General features: G+C 51.5%; 1 protein-coding gene across 1 annotated transcript in view; it reads left to right on the forward strand.

Annotated features, from left to right (window-relative positions):
• The first annotated feature begins 1,330 nt into the window (after nucleotides 1-1,330).
• TCF3 (transcription factor 3) overlaps nucleotides 1,331-13,631 on the forward strand; it is a 78,022-nt gene continuing 65,721 nt past the window's right edge. Inside the window, exons 1-2 of the mRNA XM_082495219.1 lie at nucleotides 1,331-1,858; nucleotides 8,975-9,047. Coding sequence (XP_082351345.1) covers nucleotides 1,784-1,858; nucleotides 8,975-9,047 — 148 coding nt within the window. The 5' untranslated portion in view covers nucleotides 1,331-1,783. The remainder of the gene's footprint in view (nucleotides 1,859-8,974; nucleotides 9,048-13,631) is intronic.

Below are 13,631 nucleotides of genomic sequence, written 5' to 3' on the forward strand. Positions count from 1 at the left end.
GGGAACCGGAGAGGAGCCCCGGGGGCGGCCCCGAGTCTTTGTCCGAGAGAAGGTGCCGCCGCCGCCGCCGGAGGAAACCCGAGCGGGACGGGGACATCTGCTGCGCGTTAACCCCGCACCGGCGGGACACCCCCCACCCCGGGGGCCGGCGGGGTGTGCTCGGCCTTTGTGCTGGGGGGGCAAACCCGTCCCGGCCAGAAATAGGAGGGGGGGGTGGTGTGTAAAAAAATAGCAGTTTGGGGTGTATTGTTGATGGTGTCTGCGATTTTGGGGTTTTGGGGGGGGCTGAGGGGTGTTGGGGGGAGGGGGCGCATCTCTCCCTTTCCCCCGGGGGTTTCTCCGGGGTTTAACGGGGTCGGGGCTCGTCCGCGCCGGAGTGAAGGCAGGAGGTTGGGAAAGTTGCTTTAAAAATACTGCCCAGATGCAGCGATGACACTTAAAGAAAAAGGCTTTTTAAAGAAAAGAAAAAAGGGGGGGTGGGGGTGGGGGGAGAAAGATTAAAAGAAAAATATAAAAAAAATCCCCTGGCTGTTTTTTATAGCGGCGAAGGGTTTTTGCATGCTGGGCTGATTTCAGCGTTGTGTGTTGTTTTGTTTTGTTTTGTGTTGTTTTTTTTTTTTTTATTAAAAAAACTTCATTGAAATGTGGTGGCTGAGCCGGGACAGCCTACAAACGCTGTGGATCGCATGGAGTTTTCTTCTTTTTGTTGGTTTTTTTTTTTTTTTTTTAACCTTATGATTAATGAGTTAAATTTATTGGCCAGCTGCCCTTTGTAACCATGAATGAGTTCCTAAAAAAAAAAAAAAAAAAAAGGCCCCAAAAAAGGAATCTTTTATCTCATCCCAGGCCTCTCTTCCTCCCTCCGAAAGAAATATTTTTCTATCATAGTGAGTCGGCCAAAAAGATCAATCTCCCTTAAAAAAAAAAAAAAACCAAAAAAAAAAACAACCAAAAAACCAACAATCTGTAAAATTAGGAAGAATAATATTTACCTATCTTGCAAGATTGCCTGGAGGGCTTGATTTTTGCAAAACCCTCTGAAAACAAAATAAGTTGGTTTTGTTTTTTTTTTTTTTTTAATATATATTTCCCCCCCCCCCTGCCCCAAGTCCCTTTTGGGAGCAGAGAGGTTCAGTTCTCTCCGGGTACGGCCTGGTTGGGCATCCCCCAAATTCAGCTCCGGAAAAAGCAGCTGCAGGTGCTCGGCAACCCGAAGGAAAGAGGGAGGCGTAAGATCAGACTTTTTTTTTTTTTTTTAATTTTTTTTTTTTTTAAACAAAACTAGGCAAGGACAAGAGAGCCTCCTGCGGGGAGCGAGTGTGGGGGACGGAGAGGGGGCGAGCCGAGCCAGACAAGCGCCTGAGTGATAACTTGCCTGAACCCTTTGATAAATGAGTTGACTCTTTTTTTCTTTTTTTTTTTTTTTTTTTGCTTCATTCGCCACACGCCAGGAACAGAATTGGCCTGAACTAGTGGAATTGGCAGCAAAAAACTAACATACAAGTGTGTCTGGTCAATAGAGCGCTTGTTCCTGCCTCTGGGTGCGATGTGAGGACTCCGACTGTGCTCGCAGCCCGGGAGTTGCGGTGCTGGAGACGCGCAGAGGATTTTTCTTTTCTCACCCCTTTTTCTCTCCCTCTGCCTTTTTAAAATATTCAGCGATGGGGTGGGTAGTTCGCTCTGGTTATTAAAATATCTCTTTTTTTTTTTTTTTTTTTTTTCCCTCCCCCTCCTCCCCCCCCCTCGCTCTCTCCAGGACTGCCACTGTCGAGGCTGTGGGAGTATGAATCAGCAGCAGCAGAGAATGGCTGCAGTTGGGACAGACAAAGAGCTCAGTGACCTGCTGGACTTCAGCATGGTAAGCCAGTGCGACCCTGGGGTTGGGGGGGGGGAGGCTTTAAAGACCCCGGGGCTTTCCTTGTGTGCCGTGTTTTTGGAGCTGCAGAAGGGAGGAAATGTGAGCCTGTAAATTGGACATGATGGGTTTCAGATGTGCCGTGTTTGTGTGCGTGCACATGTGCTGCAACTTGTTTATTTTCAAGTTAAAGCAAAGCCTCTGCCCCTCCTCTCCTCCCCCCCCCAACCCCCCTTTCTCCTCAAACTTATATTGTTTCCTTGCAGAGGTGGGTCAGGGTTGGGGTTTGGTTGGTTGATTTTTTTTTTTTTTTTTTTTTTTTTTTTGGATGGCAAATTCTGGGGAAATGTAGAGGAGTTGTGTGTTCTCTGTTTAAATGCTCGCTGTTAAATGGGCCGGGTGACTGTTTCTGAAGCCCTGCAAAGATGTAACTTCAGTAGCTGATTAATTGGGCTTTTTTCCTCTCCCCAGATCCAGGCTATTAAACTTTTGCTCCCACAGGTTATTTTGTCACAGTTTGAAACGTGTCCAAGCTCTCCAGCGCATTATTTTTGCAGGAGTTGGACACTTGTCTTCCCCACGCTCTGTTCTTCTGTATCCTTCTGTATCCTTTAGCTGCATTTGGGAGCTGTTTATTTTCAAAGAAAGGGGACCTAAGAGTTCCCCCAGAAGCAGCTCGCAGGGAGAAGTCCCTTCTAGTCGTAGAGGAGTGAGGGTTAGTCCGTCTGTGCTGCCGTCGGGGGTCGGTGATGTGCTGCGCAGTGTAGGCTGTGCGCTTGCCGCACCGGTGCTGGCAGTCGTTGGCAGGTGACTTGCGGAGAGGAGAGAGAGCTCGTGTTCAAAAGAAAATAACTTTTCTGTTGGGTTCCCCTGTGGTGTGCTGCACCCTCACGGCACTCGGAGCGTGCATCTTGCTTTTTAGATAAGCAAACGTGCTGCGAAGATAGAAAAAAAAAAAAAAAAACCCAAACAAACAAAACAAAACCCAGCTCTGCAAGGAGGAATGACTATGAGTGTTGGCGCTGTGGCTCGGGGCTATCCTGGGTCACCCGGCCCACGGCCCTGCCGGGCTGATTTTCTTGTCCCTTGGGGTAAAGGGGGGAAAAGCGGCGGTAGAAGCAGGGGGACCCGCTGTCCTGGTACCTGTTCCGCCTGGGGGAAGTGCTGAGGCTCGGCTGCTCTTCTGCACCTGAGCACTGAGGTTTTGTGATGGGAAATAAAACTTTTTGGACAGCTGGGGCTGGTACCTGTCCCGGCAGGGGGTCGGTGCTGGGGTCTCTTAGTCCCCCAAAGAGCGATTCTCCTGCAGGAGGAGAAGCCCAGTTCTCCCAGTTTCATGCTTCTGTTGGGAGGCCAGTGCTGTTAAATTACCAGCGATGTATTTTTACAGTAGTATGTTTTACGGTTGGCAGAGGGAGTGCAGGGACGGTATGTGTTTAAAAGCAGGGCTTACTGGGGAGCGGTGCGTGGTTATTTGTCCCTCTCTCATCTCAGAGGTGCTGCGGGTTGGCAGGAGCACTGGCGCTTTCCATCTCCTGCACCGCAGAGTGCCAGGTTTTGGGTCGGTAACCCATAATCTGCTCCCTGGCTGGGAGTAACTCCTGCTTTGTTTTTTCTGCCCCTTAGGAAAAAAAATCAAATCCCACTTACTATTTAGAGCTTTTAAAAAAAACCAAAACAAAACAACAACCCACCTTAAGACCTTATTTTCAAATTTAACGAACCATCCTCATTTGCATGCTCAGAGCTGTATTCCCTGGAGGGGTCCTGACCCCTTCCCTCAGTACATGAATGTTTCTGTCCGTGGAGATTAATCTGCACCTAACGGTTGAATCTGGGTTCAATTCCAACATTCTTATGGTGGTGTAAACCTGGGAAAGACCAGAACTCGGTCTATTTTCGTGTACGGCTCGTGCGTCCCGCAGTGGCACTGGGGGCGGCTGCTTGCAGGATCAGGGCCTGCGAATGTCATTTGCCAGCAAATGAATCGAAGACGTTCCCTCCAGGATAAGTTGGCCGATGGGCTCCGGTGCAGGCTGGATTCCGGCCAGATCTGTTTCACAAACCCTCCTCTCCGCACACGCACGCCCTTCTCCTGAGTTTGCGTAAAAGGGAAGATTAACATCTCTCCTGAAGGATGAGTAGCTGAAATGGAAAGCTTCCTAGCTGGTAGATGGTCTTCACCCTGACATCGTGAGCTGCTCCTGCACAGCGTGGGTCTGTGGGAGAGGCTGCTCCGTGGGTCGCTCTCCCTCTGTCGTTGGATGCAGGCTTTTTGACCGCAAAGCTCGCTCTTTCAAGTATATTTCTATTTTTCTTTGAATAAGCAGGAGTGGATCAACGGTCCCCTAATCCTCTCCAGGAGAGTAGGTGGGAGGGAGGACCAGAGAGAGATTCAGAGCAGTTGGAAGCGTTTGCTTCAGATCAGTATTTCGATTCCTTTTTTCTAGGGAAAATATGTTCAACCCCAGCAGTCTGTGTTCCAGCTCTGCGCTGTGTTTTGCTGTGCAGTGAGTGAATTTTGAGGTCCGGCCCTAACGGGATTGCACAGTCAGACGTGAGTTTGTGGGGTCAGTAAATGGCAGGGTTGTGTGAGATGCTATAAACTGGGCTTACAGTCCTGAAAAGAAAGACTCGTGCCTTCTTTAATAAATAATGTATTGGGTAGTTATTGAGCTGCAAAGCGCTCGCCCAAAGCTTTGTGCCAACTTACTTTGCCAATAAGGGTGAAAATCAAAGCAGTCTGTAATGTTGCATCTAAGTGAGCCGGAGCCAAACACCCAGTGATGCGTTCTGATCGCTGCTTTGGGCTGTGCACGGCGGCGTGCTTACCTCTCCCTCTGAACAAATTGCCTTTTATAATTGCCCCGAAGTACAGGTAATTTGTAAGCTTTCTTTCACCACCGCTCCCTGGCCGTAGTCCAGGACGGGCTTGTGAATCTGGAGGAGAGAGCTTTCGAGAAAGCGTCGTCCTGCCTAATAGGTTTGAGTTTGCCAGCTTTACCTATTTTATTAGGTTTGCGTTTTGGTGCGTTGTCCCTTGACCCGCGGTTGCCGGGCCTTGATGGGTACGGGCTGCATCCGGCAGGAGCTGCCGTGGGGAGATGCTCGGTGGCGAGGACTTGCCGTGGTTATCACGGGTGGCGTCTCGGCCGTGCCGTGCTGCCGGTGTTGGTGCGGGCAGGTATCCCGGTGGGGCTGGGGTGCTCCCCACGGCACGGGGAGAGCCGGGATAGAGCAGCCTGGGCGGGAATACGGACGGGGTTGGGGGCCTGTCCGTGCCGCAGAGCGTGCCTGCCAAGCTAGATAGAGGCAGGCGGCTGCGTGCCAGCCGAGGTCCCTGGCAGAAGTGAGATGCTGTTAACAGCCATGATTATTAGCAGAGTATTAACCATATGCTGCGGGGATGGTAGTTGTCAGGGTGGGTTTCTAGCTCAATGCGACGTTGCAGGGTGGGCAGGGGCTTGAGCAGTCACGCAGGACCTGCCGTCTGATCTCTCCGCAAGCGACCGCTCTCGGTGCGTGCCAGCCCTCCTGGCTCCAGCCATCAAACTGGGGGTGCAAGCCAAAACCCTTACCAGCAAGCAGGGCTGGAGCGAGCTCCTTCTGCCCTCGCCGCCGCTGCTTCTGCCACGCTGGAGGATGCTGAAGCCATGCCCCGCTCCTGCGCTTCCGTGATAAAACTCTTGCTTTTGTTTCGAGTGAAGCAGTTGTAAAGTTTTGACTTTCCGCCACAGTGGATGTTTGGGGCTGCAGTCAGGAAGGTCTGTCTTAAATGAACACGTCTAAAATATCCTGCTGGCAATGTTTATTGAGTCAAACTCCCTATTCTCCTCGAATTAACAGCTGGATACTTTCCACGCTGCAAAATAGATTTCAGGTTGTGAGTTGAGGCCTGAGGTTGGTTCAGCCTGGGGTTCATAAGGTGGAAGAGCGGAGGAAGTGAAAACAGCCATTTAATTTGAAAACACTGATGCACTGGTAGAAGTACACGATAAATGAAATGCCGCTTGATGTTGTTACTTGTGTCTGGCAAATTCCCTTTCTTGCTTACGAGTTCGCTGTTGAAAGTGTGGGGTCTCTTCGCTAGAACCTCGCGGGCGTTTGGATTGTCCCATGCGCTGGTTTTGCATCTTTTAACCTGGGAGAAACAGAGGAAGAATAAATTCTTTGAGAGGGGTGGAAATTGAGCTACGAGGGTCTGCCGGAGTTGTCATCGGCTGTCGGGGAGGCTGGAGATAGGACTTGAGAAACCAAATACAGTGACTTAAGATGGGGGATTTTACCTAACCGTTTAAATCTACATTATTCAAATCCAGCAAAGGCCAAGTAATGACCTAATTACAGTTCCTCAGACACTGATGCCCGGGTCCCCTCTCGCTGGCCGGGTCCCTCCAGTACTTGCCAGCTCTGGTTCATCTCCTCCCTCCCCCTCCCCATTTATTTTTAAAGCAGCGTGCAAAAGCAGAAAGGAAAGTTGCAGTAGGTGGGTGAACTTTGCCTGTGAGTGACATACGCCAGCGAAGGCAGCCGGCACTTCACGTATGACTTGCACCGGGCTCCTCGAGGCAGTGTGCCCTCCATTGCCCTCAGCCCACACCACAGTGGAAAAACAAGCTGGCAGAAAAAAAAAAAAAAAAAAGAAAAGAAAAAAAAAAAAAAACCAAAACGCTTCCTGGAGTTGGCAAGCGCTGAGCCTCTTTGGAGCCTGTATCGAGGCGAGGGGTAACCCGGGGTTCCCCCCCCCCCCTCCTCCAGCATCACCCTGCTTTAGCATCCCTGCTTGCCTCAGTGTGGAAAGGGGTCCGGGATGCCGGAATCCCTTGAGGAGGGAGAGCGTGGAGGTGTTGCATCAGTCTCTATGTCTCTGGAGGAGGGGAGAGGTGGGGAGGGCATCCCCCGGAGGGGGGGGGGGGGAGGGGAGGTGGGGTGCGGGGGCGTGCTGGGGATTGCCAGTGGCGGGGAGGGGGGGGACGGGGACACCCCACGTCTTTTGCAGAAGTAGAAAGCGCTGGTTGCACAACGGAACAAGGCTGTTCATTTTCTCCACTGGTGTTTGCTGCTCAAACCTTGGGTTTTTCGGCATCAGCAAGTATTAAGCAGAAATGCTCGTGAAAAAAGAGCTAGCAGTGCTTTTTTATTTTTCCCTTTTTTTTTTTTTTTTTTTGGTTGCTTTTTGCTCGCTACTGTTATGTTCATGCATCCATCCCCCCCCCCCCATGCAGAACTGCCTCCTGCCGCTTGGAAAGGGGGTTTGTAACCACTTCATCTTCTTCCCTACCTAAAGAAGAGGGAGTGAGCACAAGCCAGCCGGAATCAGCCACGTAAATTCCATTTTTAGTCATTTTGGAGCTCTTTGCAGAAAACAACACTGCCCTGCAAGGGGAAAGGGGGGGGGGCAGGAGGCAGGAAAACCCTGTAGCATCGCAGAGGAAGGTAGGCTGTGCGAGTCTTTGGTGGCGTCAGGGTTTGTTGTTGTTTTCTAACCCAACTTCCTGAGGAAACAAAGCGTATTTGATGGCGGGGCTGCCAGCCCACCCCCAGTGCCTCTGGAAACCCCCCCTGGGGTGGGCAACAGCCCCCTGGCTGCCAGGAGGGTTTGGGGAGAGCGGGGATACGGCCAGGGGCGATGCTGAAGGCAGGCAGGTGTCTGCAGGCTGGCTGCTGGCGGGAGTGGTTGTCCACACGCGGGCTGCACACTTAAACGCTGTTTACACCTTTATTTAAGTCCATATATATAACATACACATGACGTGCGTGTGCGCATCTGTATATACGATCCCAAATTTGCGTTCTTTTGAATGGCAGTTGGTTTCTTAACTGCTCTTTTTGCATCTCGACCACATTTAACCGTGTTTTTTCTTTTTCTCCCCAGCGTTTGTGAAAACAAAGCTGGGCAGACGGTTTTGTACGAAGGAATGTTTCTGACCACAGCCAGACATCAGCTATGTCAGGGCATGAAACGCTGCATTTCTGTAGGCTCTTGTGCCATTACATTGTTTAATCTTCAAAGCATTAAACTTTTGAGTTACTCAGACATTGCAAAGCTAAAAATAATAAAAATTCAAATGACTTGGTGGTGAAAGTATCTTGAGTTGAGTAGTAAAAGGATATTAAAATGTTAATTCACTAAGCGTTTTCCCACCAGTTGTTTTATTGGCTGGAGCTCCATTTGTGTGGGGAAGAATTAGTTTTCTTTTCTGCTGCACGCAGGTGCATATAAATTTTTAAATAATAGCTTCTGAAACCCTCCCAACTTATATTAAAAATATTTATACAGGTTAGCTGACGAGGTATGCACTATTTTGGAGGAAGCTCCCTGGCAGGGGAAGATAAGTTGTGATCCTGAAGCTGCAGCAGTATAGCAAACGAGTAGCCAGAATGACCGATACTGTAAAAGACGTTAATCTTTCTAAATCGTGAGTTAAATACCTTTGCCCTTGGCGCAGCTTCTCCCGCCGGACCCCAGGGCTGTGTTAGCTCCCAGTGCTGCTCCGTGAGGCCGGAGGGTTCATCCCTCCGAGAGCTGCCATGAGCCTTCCTGCGCCAAGGTCCGGCATCGCCGGAGCGTGTGGCTTCGGCATCTCTGCCCGTGCCAGCCCAGGGAGATGCAGGATGAGACCCAGACCACTGCGGGTGCTGGGGCGTTGAGGGATGAAACGAGCTTTGCTGCGTGCTGTCGTTTTCCTGCTAGCTTTTTATGAATGGAGTTGGCCTTTCTGCATGGCCCCATGGACGGCCTCTAGCCTGGGCCTTGGTGAATAAGTCAGGGAAGAAACTGTTGGTTTTGACCACAGCGATGATGCTTTTTGGATGGTTTTCAGTTGCACCTAAGGAACCAGACACGCTGTGTACACAGGAGAAGTTTATGCACGTAGGAATGTGTGTGTATATTAGCGCACAGCTGCGCTGCTCTCCCGTCTCTCCTGCAGCTGATCTATGTAGCAGGGACACAAGGGGAGGAAAGTTTTTTGCATCAATAAATTGCTTCTCTTCCCCCTTCCCCCCCTCCCCCCCCCCCCGCCTGCCCAATCTGACCCCCTTTGCAGCAGCACAGTAAAACTAACATACTGAAATCTCTTTTCTCTTCCCTTCTCTCTCATCTTCTTGTTTTTCTAGATGTTTCCCCTGCCAGTGGCTAATGGAAAAAACAGACCCACGACCCTAGCGAGCACTCAGTTTGGAGGATCAGGTACTGTCATCTTAACTTTTTTTTTTTCCTTAACGCCATTATGTTTCTTGCAATAAATTTGTGTTTGCTTCCAGAGACCCAAAAGGAGGGGTTTCTGTAGTTCTGTGTTATGTATTTTTCTGGTGGTGCTCTGCTGCTATTGGGATGATTTTCTTGGTGCTCCTCGTGTCTCCGGGTAGTCAAAGCTGCTCTTGCCGATCTGTCTCCAATTAAGAAGTCACTACCTGGGCTGAAGGTTGTTGTCTCGCCGCTCCGATTGAAGCAGCCTGAGAGCAGACAGTCAATGCTATTCTCTTAAGCTGCTTAGAGGAACGCGTGTCTGCAGACGTATGCCCTGGGAGACTTTTGCTGTACGTCACCAAGAAGACACGGTGGTGGTAGTGGTGGTGATGGTTAATTCCTGGGGCTGCCCAAAGGGAGACTCTGGTGCGGTTTGGGTGTCTGCTCCATTCAGCCCCTCCCTGCTGTTGGGTATCATCTTGACATTCCCAAAGGGACCTTGGCAAAGCTCTTCTGACTAGATGCCTCCAGGGGGGTGGGCAGCAAGGATGGCTGGAGCCGGTTCACCGTCTTCCGAGCTGGACCCCGCTGCGGTTTTGGGGTGCTGTCGGGCAGAACCTCGCCTGTCCCGCCCTGCCGCGGTGTCTCCCCAAAGCCAGCTGCTGGCCCCGCTCCCCAGAAGTGCCGAGTGCCCGCATCCATCCCTGCCGGCCCGGCTGCTGAGGAGGAGCCAGGGGTGCCGACATCAAAGGGCTTTGGGAGCAGGGCGCCTGCGGGGAAGAGCGGGCTGGCGATCCGGCTGCGATAGGAGACTCTCTGAAGGGCGCGTAGCTTTTCATGTCTGATTGGGAAACGCGGCGCTGGTTAATTTGAGGCTGAAGCAGAGAATTCCCCGGCCGGGCGGACAGCGCGGTGCCGTGCCAGGCTTTTGATGCCCAGGGAAGCTGCTCTGTGTAGGGCTCGCTGCGGCCCCTGGCATGCAGGAAGTTCAGTTAATTTGTCCTTCTTGCTGAAACACGCTGACACTTTGTGGATGGTTAAAACTCGACTTTCTCTACCCTGCGCCGACTCGAGCTGTCCAGGGAAACTCCTGGCCAGGTGGAAAGTCTGTGCCCTGACACTGGGTGGCATCCCGGAGACTGGGGTGGGATTTCTGGATCACAGCTTTGATCATAGAATCACAGAATGGTTTGGGTTGGAAGGGACCTTAAAGCTCACCTAGTTCCAACCTGCCTGCCTTGGGCAGGGACACCACCCACCAGCCCAGGTTGCTCCAAGCCCCGTCCAACCTGGCCTTGAACGCCTCCAGGGATGGGGATGCCATCACCATTGCTGCTGCCCTGCGCTGTGGGGCAGAAGCAGGATGGGAGGGTTGTACTCTGCCTGCCCTGCTCCTGCTCTTTTTGGCCGGGGAAATGGGATGCTTTCAGATGGGGCTGTTTAGCTGCGTGTCAAGATGGTTTTGAGCAAATATTTTTACATGGAGGGAAGCTGTTGAGTGGGCGCTGGAGGAAATTTGAGGGGAGAAAACTCTTGGGTTAACCCAGATGGAAGCTGATCTCTCCAGTGAGTGTGATTTTTGCTGTTAAAATAATCCACAAAAGACACTCCGGTGAGAGAATAGTAATGGAGTAAGCTTGCGTTCATTCGTTTCCTGCTCGGAGGCTGGCTTGGCTGCCGGGTTGATAGTGCTGGCCAGCGAGGAGAGGCTGCGAGCAGGGCTCTGCGGTACAGCCGGCGCAGTGACCGGACCCCCCTCCGCTTGGCTGCGCAGCAGCCAAAACGACACCAAATCTTTTATTTCCACCATTCCCCCCCCCCCCCTTTCTTTTCTTTCGGGTGAGTGAAAGGTAATGTTGACACCACCCTTCCTCTGGGCTGCTGCTTTTTGAGTCTGGCTGTGAGCAGTTCATAAAAACAGAGGACTGGTGTTATACAACTGCACTGACGGTCGTTGCACAATCGCTGCTGTCCCGGGCTCGGGGCTCTGTAGTGGCTCTTTTGTCCTGCCATCGGCATCCCAGGTTGGACGCGCAGCTCCAGGGCTTGGTTTTGAGGAAGCCTTTTTGCTCCAGCGGTGAAGTTATCCCTCGGCCAGTCATTCTCGGCCTCGCCTTTGGAGAGCAGGGGACATGTTTGCTTTGCGTGTCGGCTCTGTGACTTCTCTGTGGTCCTGAACGCTCGATGATGGATTTTTGCTGGTGGGGTGAATAACTGCAGTAAGGCGTTAAGGAGATACGCGATGCACAGGGGTGCACCGCCTCTGTTAGAAGGATCCATGGTGTCTAAACTAGGTCCCAGATAGTGGCCAGTGGTTGTTTTTGTAGTTTGTTGATGTTGGTTTAGCTTAATTCACTAATTGACAGCAAGGTACAATCAGATACCAGTCCATCCCCAAAGGCATAGCCAACCATCCGGCTCAAAATTTGATTTGAAGTCCAGTTGTCACCGACCCTGATGTGGTCAGAGGGTGGAGAGCAGATGGTCCTTGGATTTGGGGACCTGGACTTGCTGAAGGAGCAGAGCGCCTTGCAGCCATGCCGTAATCTGGACCTGGAGATTAGCTCCCTAAATCTTCCTGCCTCGCAGGCAAGCCTAGGCTTCGTCTTAAATGGGGCTCCTGTTTTTCAAACTCTCCTGTGCAGTCGGCATCCCGTACCCCTGATGAAGGTAGCGCAGCGTTTACCCCGCACTGCCGTCCCTCTGCCTGGAAAGGAGAAGCAGACGCCGATTCGCTCGGTAGTGTGTCCCGTAACGCCGGTATCTCATATTTGGGGTTATTGTAGTAACCTTAAGATAATAAACTGATGTGCCAGAGAAATTGGTGTTCCGTGCTTCTGCCCACCCTTGGACATGTGAATTCGTGGCCTCCCGCTTTTCATCTCTCTCCTCCTCCTCAGGGAAATCCTGGGGCAGTATGTAGCTTTTATTTTTTCCCCCCTCCGGCGGAGTTGTTAACTCCGGGCTCTTCCCTCCCCGGGGGAGGTTGGGAGCGAAGGGAACGAGGCGGTGACCCTGCCGACTCCCAGCCAGAATGCCCTGCTTGCCAAGACACGAGGTTCTTGCTTCCAAAATCCAGCTGCTAAATAAGGTAGCGCCGTCATTTGAAACAGCGCTACTAGAAAATCGCAACGGTAAAATTGCCCCGAATAATCCAAATCCAATTCAAATCCCGATTAGTAATTGCCCCGGCCGAGCTGCTGGCGCTCGTGCGGGCGGTCCCTTCGCAAAGGGGAACCCGTTTCTCCCTCCCAAGTCCAGGAAAATTCAAAGTGTTAATGCAAGCCCCCACTGCTTTGAGATCCCTTTGCTTTTATATTTGTCTCATGGTTTTATTTTAAGCTCTGCCGCCGTTTCCCTCGTTTCTGTCCTTAAATGCACCGGGGAGGAACTGGTTTAGCTACCCCGCCGCATGGACAATTCAGCACCTCCGCTTTGCGTTTTCTTGGCAAGGCGAAACCCAACAATTGCCACTAGGATGGAGCTGACGTCATGCAGACCCTGTCTGCAGCATTTATAGCACATATAGGTCACCGCGGGGAAGTTGGTCTTCCTGGGGCTTTGAGCTGCAACCAGTGTTTTCCAGCGTGAGCCGTGTCATTTGTCGCTGGTGGTTTATTTTAGCCGGGACGCTCCGTGGACGCCTATTGTCCCGGTCCTCGAAGGCTGCGGTTTCGTCCTCCCCTCGACAAACTGTTTGTTTATTATTTGCAGTAGCAAAACATTTAAAAACCGTGTCATGCATCGTCCCCGTCCCCCCCCCCATGTCATAGTTCATAAATGACTAATCTGATCAGAAACGAGCTCCCCTCCCAGCGCGTTTAATTAAACTGTGCCTCTAGCAGGAAACCGCGCGTGCTGAATTTCACATGGAAATAACCATTTTTAATTGACATTAAGACAGTAGGAGTGGCAGGAGGCAAAGAAGTTTCATTGTCTCTTCCCAGCCCGGGCCGTGGCATTGCCGTTGCCTCGTGGCTGCTGAGTTTTTGGCAGGGTCAGCACGTGCCAAACCTGGCAAATGAGTCGGGGCTTAGCGGAGCGGGGAAAGAAAACAGAGGGAAATGGATGCGCGAGGTACCGCAGCTCGGGAGCAGTGCTTTGCCTCCACGGTTAACACGGAGAGCCTGCAACCCTCACCCCTGCGCATCGGGAATGGTGCGGGATGCTAGGATGGTGTCCTATCGAAATGGGAGCCCAGGCGGTCTCCTGCTGATGGGTGATTCTGCTCGTGACAAATAAAAGCTTTGCTAAAAAAATAGTTCCCCTCCCCCCCCCCCCCCCCCTTCCCTTTTGAGTAGTTGAATTCACCATGAAATATCTTTTCCTTCTTGCTTTGTGCTGAAGGGAGCTCCCTTGCTTGGAATGGCTTAGGTGGGTTTGGAAGGGAGAGTCCCTTCCCGGTCTGTGCTGTGATTTCCACCCCCAAAATTTGTTCGGCGCCTTTTTTTTTTTTTTTTTTGCTAGTGAGATGAGGCTTCTTGTTGAGGGAATTGCTTTGATCGGGGCAAGTTCATAAAATACATCTGAAGCTGGCTAACCGGGGAGTTTTTCAAAGAGTTACAAGCTGGTGCATGTAACAAA

This window comes from Vanellus vanellus, assembly GCF_965231255.1.
Source record: "Vanellus vanellus genome assembly, chromosome: 25".
Lineage (NCBI taxonomy): Eukaryota > Metazoa > Chordata > Aves > Charadriiformes > Charadriidae > Vanellus > Vanellus vanellus.